The following is a 12,956-nucleotide window of genomic DNA, read 5'->3' as shown; positions in this document are numbered from 1 at the left end:
CAGTACAGAAACTTTGGATTTCCATTTATTCATTGCTGCATATTTTCCTCCCTGCCCACCCCTGCCCCCCAGTTTGCTTTCCTTTTTGAAAAGTAAAAAAAAAAAAAAATTAAAAATCTTTCATGTGTTATACAATCCTCCACTATCCTCCCTACGCCTAGTCCACTCCACTATGCAGCTTTCATTCTGGACTCTTATCATGAGAATAATATCTAATCATATATTCCTCTTAAACAGTTCTCTCCCTCATCTGTTTCAATGCAGTGTACATTATTTATCCCCTTTTCTTAGTTCTCCCCACGCCCAATGTCAGTCCTGTTTTACAACAGTGGCACTATGCAGTATTTGTCCTTTGGTGACTGAGATATTTCACTCAGCATACTGTCCTCCAGGGTGACCCATTTTAAATAATATTTCACGAGTTCCTTGTTTTTTAATGGAGCATAGTATTCCATTGTGTGACTTTACCACAGCTTCTCTATCCATTCAATTTTTGTCAACTTTCAAATCTAGTCCGTGAATCTTCCACACGTGTCCCTACAAGTATGTTCCTGTTACTGATGTTGTAACAGAAGGCAACTTTCGAAGCCAGAGTTGGACAAAGTCATCATTGTCCTGGGGCTCTGAGGATCAAAGATTTTTATCAATCAGAAGCATCATCCCTGCAATATTTTGAGAAAAATTAACTGTATTGTGTTTGATAACCACACTTTGGAGTATATTTGTTAAGCCAAACGAAAGTTAAAAGAAGAGTCCCTGGTTAGCTAAAGAGAGAACTCTTTGATGGTCCAGGCTGGACTTTGACGAGGGCGAGTTGTGAAAAGATGAAATGGGTAAAATTAAACACATCAAAAGACATCACAAAGAGCATTAAAAGACAAGCCACCAAATGGGAAAAGACATTTGCAACACGTATAACAAGCAGAGAACTAGACATGATGTATATCCCAAGTATAGAAAGCCCTCCTAAAACACAGCTGGAAAGAAGACAAACAACCCACTGAAAAAATGAAGAAACTATTTGAAGAGGAATTTTACAAGAGAATGCTTATTAAACTGGTGAAGAAAAAAGTCTAGTATCACTGCTAATCAGGTTAGCACAAATTAAAAACATGGTGAGATAGACAATCGTCAGATTTGCAAGTATCTTCAAGTCTGGTATTGTCAAGTATTGGCAAGAATATTGAGGAATAGGAACTCTCATCATTGCTGATAGGAGTGTAAATTAGTACAACTACTTTGGAGAAGAGCTTAGTGTTATCTAAGTAAACAGAGATATATGTACCTTACGAGTTCACAGCTCTTTTATGAGCTCATGGCCTGGAAGATCTTTGCATGTGCTTCAGGATACAGACACAAGATATTGCAAGAACGTTTATAGCACTGTTCATAACAGCCCCCACCTGGACACACCCAACCGTACACCAACAATAAAGAACAAAAAATTCAATGCAGTCCAGTCAGAACTGACTCAGAGCTGATCTTCCAGCAGGTTTTTGGAAACTGTAAATCCCACAAGAAGAGATTGTTCATTTTTCTCCCACAGTGAAGCCGATGGATTCTAACCACCAGGAAAGCCTTTGAGTTAGGAACGCACCACGCTGTATAGACTAGGCCCCAGATCCTCAACAATAAAATAGATTTTTTAAAAAATGTAGCACTTAATTAAATCATATACAGCAGGGATAATAAGCTGTTACTTAGGGAGAGCAGGTATGAAACTCATAAATATGTTGAGCAAATGAAGCATGCCAAGAAAAAAAAATATATATGTGTGTGTGTGTGTGTGTGTGTGTGTGTGTGTGTGTGTGTGTGCACATGTATAAGTGTCTCTCTATATACACAACAAGGAGCTCTGATGGCTTACTGTTACTGTAGGGAGTTGTGTTGCCAAAGCTACGGTAAATGGCTCGAATCCATCAACTGTTCTACAGGAGGAAGGTGAGTAATCTTCTCCTGTGCAATTCCACCTCTGCAAACCTGCTGGAGGGTCATCCATGGATTGGTTACAACTCAGTGGTGCATAACAACACATATACAAAATATATAGTATGATGCCATTTATACAAGGAACTCTGGTGAACTAGTCTATAGTGAGCTGTGCTCACTGTAAACTAAAGGCTGCACCTCAGAGGCTGGTGAATACACCAGATTCACCACAGAAGAAAGTGGGCTGTCTCCTCCTGTGTGACTTCCAGCGTTGGAAACCCAGTGGAGGGTCAGCTATGAGTCAGTTTTGACTTGATCACAATGAGTGTTTTGAGTTTTCAGATAAAATTCAAAACCAGACAAAAACTAGTTTGTTTAAAGATGTCTATTATATAGTGAGTAAACCAGGGGCTGGGAAACTACAGCTAAAGGTCTAACCCGGGCTGCCACCAGCTTATGCATGCCCGCAAGCTAAAAATGGCTTCGTATTTTTAAACCACTAAGGGAAAAATATCCCCAATATTTTGTGAAAGATGAAATTAAGTTTCAGTGTCCATAAATAAATTGTCATGGAATGTGTTACGTACTGTCTGTGATCGGTTTTCAAACTATAAGGGCAGAGTTGCAAGTAGGTATAACAGAGATCATATGGCCTGAAAAGACACCTAAAATCTTTATTCTCTGGTTCCTTTTCAGAAAAATTTGGCTGACCCCTGAGTAAAATCAACAATAGGAAAATGATTCTCACAGAAATCCAAAGCAGCTACCATAAACGAAACAGAAGGATTTCTCTTCAGGAAGGGAATTGCAGGGAGTGGCAAATGGGGCCCAGCAGTGTTCTTGGGTGGAGGTTTCAAAGGCATTCAGCTCATAGTTGTTCTTTAAATTGTTCATATAAGCCTCATGTATTTTCTTTAAGCTGGGTATCTCTCAAAGACTTTCAAGTTTCTTCTCTCTCCTCCCAAATGTTGTTATTTTATGCCGACAAGTCAGAAGTGACTCATAGCTCTGTCAATTTCAGAATATTGACAAATTGTCTTGGGAGCTCAGGTGGCTTAGTGGTAAGAATCTGCGCTGCCAATGCAAAGGTACATGGTTCGAATCCACCAGTAGCTCTTCAGGAGAAAAGCAGGCAATTTTACTGCCTCTGAAAGCCTGCTGGAGGGTCAGTGATGGGTTGGTTCAGACTCTACAGCACACAACAGTGGTAACAAATCATATGGGAGGAGATTGCAAATCATTCTTTCATACAGAAGCTGGTGGATTTGAACTGATTGCCTTCTGTTTGGCAGAACAACTCCTTACCTCTAGGCCACCAGAGCTCCCTAAATAAGTTGTGATTTAAAAAAGACTCAAATGAAATGAAGTGACAGATTAGGAAAACATTTGTAATACATTTCACAATAAGAGTTACCCTCCCTAACACAGAAAAAGATCCTAGAAACTGAGATGAAAAAGGCCAACAAACTTGGGTGGAGGGAGAAATAATTTTTATATGATGAAAAATATGGTTAGCTTCATTCATAAGAGTATTAACACAAATCATAAACAAGATACTGTCCCCATCCTACAATTGGCAGAAGCAATTGTAAGTTGGCCAGGCAGTGGGCAGGCTCGCTATAACCTGCTTATACGTGTCAGGTCTGGCAAGAGCATTCACAGAGGCCCTCACGCCCTATGTCTATGTATTTACAATTATGAACCAAGCTAACAAACAGGGAAGTCAAACATATTCCATCTCCTTCCTTTCCAAGTATACCTTGATGTTCATGGGAAAGGCCAGGTTCTGGCTTAGAACCCCCATTTTCCTCAGAATGCCTCACAAGGGATTGGTCATGCACAGACTCCAGGCATGGGACACTCCTTTTTTTCCCCTTTAGGCCACCCCATGGGGAGGTCCCAAGCTCACAAGTGGACCCTCAATCCACATCCTGACTCTAAAGAAGACAGACTAGAGAAGAGGCTCTGTAATAGGAAGTGGGATGGAAGACATTTGACCAGAGATTTCTAGAGTCCTATATATATACTGTAGTATTTTCTAGAAGGCTAGCATGGAATCCAAGGATGAAATCTCCTTAGCTTCACAAACTTCTGCAGGGACCAGAGTCCAATAAAGCAAGAGCTCTTCTGACTCAAATATAAAAGGGTACTACTGATTATTGCCAAAGAAATTCCAATTACTTCCATGCATTACTGTTGTTGTTGTTGTTATGTGCCGTCGAGTCGCGACCCTATGTAAAACAGCCCTAAACTCTGCTCTGTCCTGTGCCAATCACACTGTCTCTGACACTCCCATCCCAATTATCCCAGTCACTGAATCAATCCACCTCATAGAGGGCCTTCCTCTCCTGCGCTGTCCCTCCACCCTCCCAAGCATGATGTCCCTCTCCAAGGACCGGTCTCTCCTCACAACATGTCCAAAGTATGTTAGACGGAGCCTCAGAATCCTTGCTTCCAAGGAGCCACCTGGTTTAACCCTTTCCAGGACAAATCTGTTTGTTTTCCTAGCCGTCCATGGTATTCTCAATACTCTTCTCCAGCACCACAGCTCAAAGGCATCAATTCTCCTTCTATCCTCCTTGGTCATTGTCCATTACTAGAGAAGTCAAAATGATACAATTCTATGGAAGATGTTTTGGCAATATCTATTGAAATTAAAAAATGAATTTACCCTTTGATCCATCAAGCCCTTTTATTACATATATCTATAAAGTTACACACACACACACACACACACACACACACACACAAGTTATTAACTATAGCATTGTTGCTTTTTTGGATTTTTTCCCCCCTGAAGCCATACAAGTGTCAAGGTATAGGAGGCTAGTTAAACTGTGGCAAGCACACATATGAAAAAGAATGAGAATGCTTTCTATAGATTAATATGAAAATAACAGATTTAAATGTAAAAAAAAAACACCACACACACAACAACCAACAAACCAACTACAAATGAAAACAACAAATAAAGCCAAACAAGAAATTGAAAGGCTCGTCGATATGAGTAAAATATCTCAGTATATACCTTTTAATGTTGTTAGTTGATGTAATAACTAATAAAAAACAAAATTTTATTAAAATAAAAGTCAAGTCATATAGACACAGGAAAGTTACGATAATAACTGTTCCCACTTAGAGCCCATGCTGACTGATGGATAAGATATAAAATAAGATAAAGGAAGTAAGTGAGTGTGGGGCTGCACCCCAATGTGCACTAAAGAACAGGGGACTGTGGATCAGAGGTGTTAGGGTGGGGTGTCCTGTGGTTCTCCAACAGGATCAAAATTAACAGCTTTCAAAGCCCATTAGGAGGAAGTGTGTTTCTCTGTCTTCTCATCTACATTTTAGAAACATCTCGTTTAACCAGCCCAGCCATGACTCAGTCAAATTATACTATATTGGTGAGAGTTCAGCTCCTGATGATCCACAGAAAACCCAGAGGCCAGCGGTGTGAGGCTCCCCACACAGCGAACCCCTCGAGGAAGGTGAACCTTGAGAAACTTGAGCGAAGAGAACTGTAAGGCCCAGCTTGCTTCCTTACCCAGAAACTCTTTTTCTGTCGTAAACTTGGAGAACCTCAAAGTTATCTTCACTAAAAAGCAACCTCCACACTCTCACTTGTCCCACCCCAGAGAACTTCATCAATGACTCAATGATAAAAACTCAAGCAATTTTCCCACTAACAATCAAGTTAATGGCTAAAAGTACATTTCTCAAAACTAGCAGTCACTAACTGAGGGTCACTCACCCCTTGTCCCAACCAGGTCAACGCAGGGATCACTTTCTCCTGGGCGATACACTGCAGGATCCGGGGAGCTCCGTACAGTCCTCCCATACAGGAGGCCAGAGACGATATGTACAGGCCCAGAAGGAACAAGAAGCCCACTAAGGAGACCTAGATGAGAAAACACTTCTATTACCAAAGTCAGGACCTGCTATTGCCCCTTTCAGTCCCCTCCCAGCAGCACACACCCACAAGTATGTACCCCATTTAATCACACACTAAGTCCTCCAGATTCTTCCTCTTGGAACAATAGCCTCCATCCCTGGCCCACTTTGTTTCTTACCATAGCCACAATGTCAGTACAGTTCACTATCAACTATGGGCCACGTAAACCGAAAATCAACTTCAAGTTGATTCCAACTCATAGGACACAGTAGAACAGACTTATGGCATTTCCAAGGTTGTATATCTTGATGAATACAGACTTCTACATCTTCCCTCTTCCCCACTCAGAGCAGTTGGTAAAGTTTGAACTGTTGATCTTTTCATTAGATAGGCCACACAGTAGTCCTCAAAATAGGCCGCAATGGCATCACCTGAAGGGCTTATTAAGCTAGATTTCTGGGCCCTCTCCACAGAATTTCTGGTTCTGTAGGTCTAGGGTAGAATCTGAAAATTAAGATTTCCAGGTTCTCGGCCTTTAGTCTTCTATCTCCTGATTCTCCTCACTCTGAATCCTAAAAGTTTCTGCTGGAGTGCCCTCTCGCTACTCAAACCTGATCATGTTGGGTCCCTGCTGCAAACATATCAATGGTTCCCCCCACCTAACGCACAAAACCCTTTATGGCCTGTGACCCCTTTATCCCCATACCCTGCACACTCCAAGTCTTTGATTAGAATAATTTTTCTGACAGCTGGAATTCTAGCCATACCTCTTAATCTATTCATTTTTTTCTACCCTGATTATGCTTCAAGATTCAACAGAGACTTCTTCTTATCCTGTAGGCCATCTTTTATGCTCCTCACAACATTGGCTGATTCACAACACTTTAGCATGGATGTTAAAGCACCTATTACATTCTCTCCTGTACCAGTCTGAAGGCTTGATTTAGAATGTCTCCACTTAAAATGAATCTTAGTATTTTTGACATTGGATGGTTGGTTGGGTAAGTGGATGGATGCATGCATGAGTAAGTGGGTGGATGGATGGATGAAATCCATGATCCGTAGGACTCACATGGCACCAACAGATGGAATAAGAAAGGACATAGTTCTTCTCTTTTGGTTTGTACTTAAAAAAAAAAAAAAAAAAGAATAGTGCTGCAGGAACATCAGACAGCTGCCATGGGTATGTTAGTCTTAAGTCAACTATACATTCCCGACCCCTGAGCTCTGGACTCACAAGAAAGTCTCTCCATTTTATTATTTTCTATTTGAGGTACCTTTTCCCATTCTATTTTACTTTGGGCACAGTTGGCCAGAACTCATTTATCTAACTATCACAGACGGGGTTTATTTAATTTTCAATTCTGTCACTTATCCCCTCCTCAAGAGAAGCTTTCCTAAGCCCATTTTAAAACTTCTCTTCTTTAACAATAGATCAGTGGACTAAAAAAGTGAAGATTTGAAACACTTACTTCAGAAGATCAAAGACTTCCCCCTTCAATATAGGTTACATCTCAACATCAAGAAAATAAAAATTCTCACCACTGGGCTAATAGGTAACATCATGATAGAGAAAAGAAGAAAGTTATCAAGGATTACATTTTACTTGAATTCACAATCAACATCCATGAAAACTACAGTTACAAAACCCATGAAAACACTTCACCAAAGAAGACACTCAGATGGCAAACAAACACAAGAAGAAATGTTCAAAATCCCTAGCTCTAAGAAAAAGTAAAATCAAAACAACTATGAGATATCATCTCATCACAGTAAGAACAGCAAAATTGAACATAACAGCAAACAACAAATGCTGGCGAGGTTGTGGGGAAGCTGGAACCCTTAGGTGGGAGTGTAAAATGGTGCCACCACTGTGGAAAGCTGTATGGCGCTTTCTCAAAAAGTTGCAAATAGAAATACCATTTGACCCAGAAATTCCACTATTGGGAATATACCCTAAAGAAACCATAACCGCCACCCAAGCAGATATATGCACACCCATGTTTATCACTGCTTTGTTCACAATAGCAAAGAGTTGGAAACAATTCAAGTGTCCATCAAAAAATGAATGGATAGAGAAACTGTGGCATATTCACACATAGGAATATTATGCTACATTGAAAAACAAGGAACCCATGAAATACACAAAATGGGTGACTGGAGGACATTATGCTGAGTTAAATATCTCAGTCACAAAAGGACAAATACTGCATAGTGCCACAGTTGTAAAATGGGACTGACATTGGAGTTGGGGGGAACTTAAGAAAAGAGGGGATAAATAATGTTACTGTATTGAAACAGATGAGGAAGAGAACTGTTTATATGATTAGGTATTATTTTCATGACAAGAGTCCAGAATAAGAACTGTATAATAAAGTGGACTGGGGTGGGGGGAGGATTTTATAACAATGAAAGAATTTTTTTTTCTTCAAAGACAAAAGTAAACTGGGGGGAGGGGTGGGTACGGAGGAGAGTTGCAACAATGAATGAATGGAAATCCAAAGTCTCTGTAAACTTTCATTAAAATTTAAAAAAATAAAATAAAATTGAAAAAAGAAATAAAAGGCAGCATACAGATTGCCAAAAAAAGAAACAAAGAAAGAAATCCATGAAAGCAACAGTTAAGAAATGAAAAGACATGTTGCACTGGGAATATCTGCTGTCAGGACTTCGCCAAAGTGCTAATGAACAAGGATGTCACCTTAAAGACTAAGGTGCACTTGATCCAAGCCATGGTCTTTCAATTGCTTTGTATGTATCTAAAAGTTGGATAATAATGAGGAAGGCCTTTGAATTGTGATGTGGGCAAAGAAAATGGAATATGCTATGGACTGCCAAAATAACAAATAAATTGTGGAGAAAGTGCAACCAGAGTGTTCCTTGGAGGCAAGGATGATGAAACTTAATTTTCACATTCTTTGAGCATGTCATCAGGTAGAGTTTGTCCTTGGAAAAATAGAAAAGATAGAGGGTCTGTGCAAGAGAGGAAGACTCTCAACGAGATGGATTGATGCAGTAACTACAACAATGGACTTGAATATAATGGGGATTGTAAAGATGCAACAAGATAGGGCAAGATTAAAATCTGCTGTTTGTTGGGTTGCTGTGCGTTTTAGTCACCTTGATGGCACCTAACAACAGTGGAGTGAAGCTACAACAGTGGAGTCCTAGTCCCTGGCAAGATCTCTTTTCTGGCTCCAGGTTGCCATTGAAAACCATCAGTCAGGATTCTTGGTTAGACAGAGAATTTTTTTTTCTTCAAGAACTTATCTGGAGACTAAGGTGCGCCTGATCCAGGCCACTGTCTTTTCAATTACTTGCTATACATCAGAAAGCTAAACCATGACAAGGGATAACAGAAGAATTGATGCCTTTGAGTTGTGGTGCTGGAGAAGAGTATTGAATATACCATGGACTGCCAGGAGAAGAAACAAGTTCATCCTAGAGATGGTGAGATCTGGCTGCTCCTTGGAGGCAAGGATTCTGAAGCTTCATCTGACTTACTTTGAACATGTTCCAAGAAGGAATCAGTCCTTGGAGAGGGACATCATGCTTGGGAGGGTCGAGGGACAGCACAAGAGAGGAAGACCCTCAATGAGATGGACTGACTCAATGACTGGGGTAATGGGGTTGGGGGTGCCAGAGACAATAAGGGTTGGCACAGGATAGAGCAGGTTTCAAGGATATGGTTCACAGGGTCACTGCAAGTTGCAAGTGACTCAACAGCACATAATAACAAAAATTGGAAGGCTTCAAATATTGAAGCAGTTGATTATTAGTTAAATCAAAACAAACCGTTTACACCTGATTGTTAATTAAGTAAAAACAACTTACCTTCCAGAATCCAGCTTCTTCAGTATTTGAAGCTGTTGCAATATTGAAAGATGCTATGGGAAATACATTGAATGGCCCGGAAAGCATCAAAAGAACATGAAGGAGAGTACACAGAATCACTATATCAAAAAGAACTAAAAAATAAATTTAAAACAATAAATAAAACAAACAAAAAAAATTAAAAAAAAAAAAAAAAAGACCTGATAGACACCGAAAAGTTTCAGGAAGTACTGCATGAACAGGAGCCAACGGTAAGGAAGGAGGAAGTGGAAGCTGCATTGAAGGTATTTGCAAAAAATAAAGCTGCAAGAATTTATGGGATACCAATTAACTTGTTTCAATTAACAGATGCAGCCTTGGCTATGCTCAGCAGCCTATGCCAGGAAATTTGGTGAATAGCTGTCTGGCCAATGGATTGGAAGAGGTCCATATTTGTTCCCATTCCCAAAAAAGGTGATTCAACAGAATGTGGAAACTATCAAACAATATCATTAATTTCATATATAAGCAAACTACTGCTGAAGCTCATTAAAAAACAGTGAGAACAGTAAGTACATAGATAGGGATCTGCCAGAAGTTCAAGTAAGACTTAGAACAGGTCATGGCACCAAGGATATCATTGCTGATGTCAGGTGGATCCTGACTGAAAGTAAAGAATATCAGAAGAATGTCTGTGCTTTATTGACTAAGCAAAGGCATTTGACTGTGTGGATCATAACAGGTTATGGCTGACATTAAGAAGAATGGGAGTCCCAGAGCACTTAAATGTGCTCATGTGAAACCTATACCAACACCAGGAGGCTGTTGAGCAAATAGAACAGGGGAACACTACATGGTTTAAAATGAAGAAGGGAGCATGTCAGGGTTGTATTGTTTCTTCATATCTATTCAATCTGTATGCTGAGCAAATTATCCGAGAAGGTGGACTCTATGCAGAAGAGCGTGGAATCAAGATCAAGAGGAGACTGCAGATGACACAACTTTTCTTGATGAAAGTGAGGAAGACTTATGGGCAGCCAAACTTTATACTTTATATTATATGAAAATCCTTGTTCAGGAATTGAAGGAATTGCAGATTTATAAGTTAGGATTTCTCTTGTGGCAGATCCCAGAAAATGAGCTGTTTGTTCCCTGCAGACAGGAGACAGCTAGGGCCCCCCTACAGAGTGTTACTTCCTGGGAAATAACTTCCTGAGCTAGAGCATTAGGCTGACAATAGAGAAAAATAGAGCCTTCATTCACAAGAAATTCCTTTTGTTATTTGCTTCCCCAGATTATCAATAAATACACAGAGAAACATGACTTGGGGTCTTCAGTCGAGAACTGCTGGCCCCCTGTTTTATGCTCTCTGCTCTATCTCATTCCTGGCTGTTAGTCTCATTATTAATAATTATAAAATTATTCCATTCTTTGGGACCCTCGGTCTGCAACAAAGACTTGAAGCACTTGTTGCATAAGATTGAAGAATATAGCCTTCAATATGGGTTTCATCTCAACATCAGAAGACAAAGATTCTTAGAATTGGACTGATAGGCAGCATCACAGTGGATAGAGAAGAGATTGAAATTGTCAGTAACTTCATTTTACTTGGATCCACAGCTAACACCCTTGGTAGCAGCAGTCAGGAAGTGAGGAAATTTATTGCACTGGGAAAATCTGCAGTTAGGGACCTCTCCAGATTATTGAGGAGTAACAATGTCAGTTCAAGGACTAAGGTGCCTCTGACTCAGGCCATGGTCTTTTTTAAAAAAAATTTATTTTCTTAATTTTAATGAACATTTACAGAGGTTTTGGATTTCTGAGAGCTGGACAACGAATAAGGATGACAGAAGAATTGGTACCTTTGAGCTGTGGTGTTGGAGAAAAGCGCTGAACATCCCATGGACTGCCAAAGGAACAAAGAAATATGTCTTGGAGAGGGAGCAGCCAGAGTGCTCTTGGAGGCAAAGATGATGAGGCTTTGCCTTACATACTTGGGGCATGTTGCTAGGAGGTGGTATTCCTTGGAGAGGTACATTCTGCTTAGAAAGGTGAAAAGTCAGGGATGTCAGTGATGGAGAGGAAGATCTTAGACCAGGTGGATTGCCACAGTGACTGCCACAATGGGCACTAATGTATCAGGAAGTCTGAGGATGGCACAGGATAGGACAGGGTTCAGATCTGCTATACGTACACTTGCTATGGGTTGTACTCAACTTGACAGCACCTAACAACAACATCGGATGTTCACAGAAGCATTAGGCAGCTGGAAGCTCTTCTAATGCCTTTGAAAAAGGGAGGATTCATGACTAGGAGCAAACTAGATTCTTGAACAAATGGTTTGACTAGTTTGCTGCCAGTACTGCTTCTGTCCTGTAAATGAATTTTCACCATCCCTTTATCTTTTACCTCATTTGTTACATTTCTTTGAGTCAGTTTCTAGCCTAGGTTATGTGGCCTCAAAGTAAATAGGCAAAGGAGGACCTGGCTCCATGGGCTTCTGTGATGTTAAATGGGGTATGTAGCCCCTTAAGACACAAAAACACCCACCACCATTGAGTAGATTCAAAATTAAAACAATCCTCCATTGGGTTCCAAGGAAAGAGATCACTAATCTTTGTCTCATGGAGCTATTGGTAGATTTAAACTACAGACACTTGGTGGTCTTTTGTTTAGTTGGGCAACACGCTACAGAATTCAGCACCAGAACTCCTTTTAAGACTACAGAAACTCAAAATCAAACTAACATCGGTTGAGCTGATTTCAACTTACAGTAACTCTATAGGTCAGAATGGAATTACTTCACAAAGCTGCAATCTTTATAGAAACAGACTGTCATCTCAGGTGCATTTCAACCATCAACCTGGTCAGCAGGTAAAGACTAACCACCATGGCTCCTTTGAAGACTACCTATAAAAGAAAATAATCCCCAAATATGTAGACCAGAAGTTAGAACCATTAGACTACGGTCCACTATAGAGCCCCTCCCGTCTAACTTTTCCAGTATGCATCACCTCATTCTAATCTCCAACTGAGAATCACCTTCTCTTTTAAATGTCATGAGTTCTTGAGATTGTTTCCCTCTTTCCATGCCCTTTACATACAATTTCATCACTAGAAGAAATAAGTGTCACCTAATACGCATACAAGGAAGTCCAGTGAATACCACTATCATTCAGATATATGCACCAACAACCAGAGCCAAAGAAGAGGAAATAGAAGATTTCTATCAACCTTTTTTAATTTTTATTTTATTTTTTTTTCTACCAACTTTTACAGTCGGAGATTGATCGAACATGCAATCAGGATGCATTGATAATAA

At 40.1% G+C, this 12,956-nt stretch overlaps 1 protein-coding gene across 1 annotated transcript in view; it reads right to left on the bottom strand.

The window, feature by feature from the left end:
- Positions 1 to 12,956, bottom strand: part of SLC12A8 (solute carrier family 12, member 8) — a 238,333-nt gene that overhangs the window by 40,285 nt on the left and 185,092 nt on the right. Inside the window, exon 9 of the mRNA XM_006884300.1 lies at positions 5,681 to 5,827. Coding sequence (XP_006884362.1) covers positions 5,681 to 5,827 — 147 coding nt within the window. The remainder of the gene's footprint in view (positions 1 to 5,680; positions 5,828 to 12,956) is intronic.

Source organism: Elephantulus edwardii, unplaced genomic scaffold (assembly GCF_000299155.1).
Source record: "Elephantulus edwardii isolate Elephantulus edwardi_28Jun2011 unplaced genomic scaffold, EleEdw1.0 scaffold00032, whole genome shotgun sequence".
Taxonomy (NCBI): domain Eukaryota; kingdom Metazoa; phylum Chordata; class Mammalia; order Macroscelidea; family Macroscelididae; genus Elephantulus; species Elephantulus edwardii.
The sequence above is the reverse complement of the archived record's forward strand: the minus strand, read 5'-3'. Positions and strand labels throughout refer to the sequence as shown.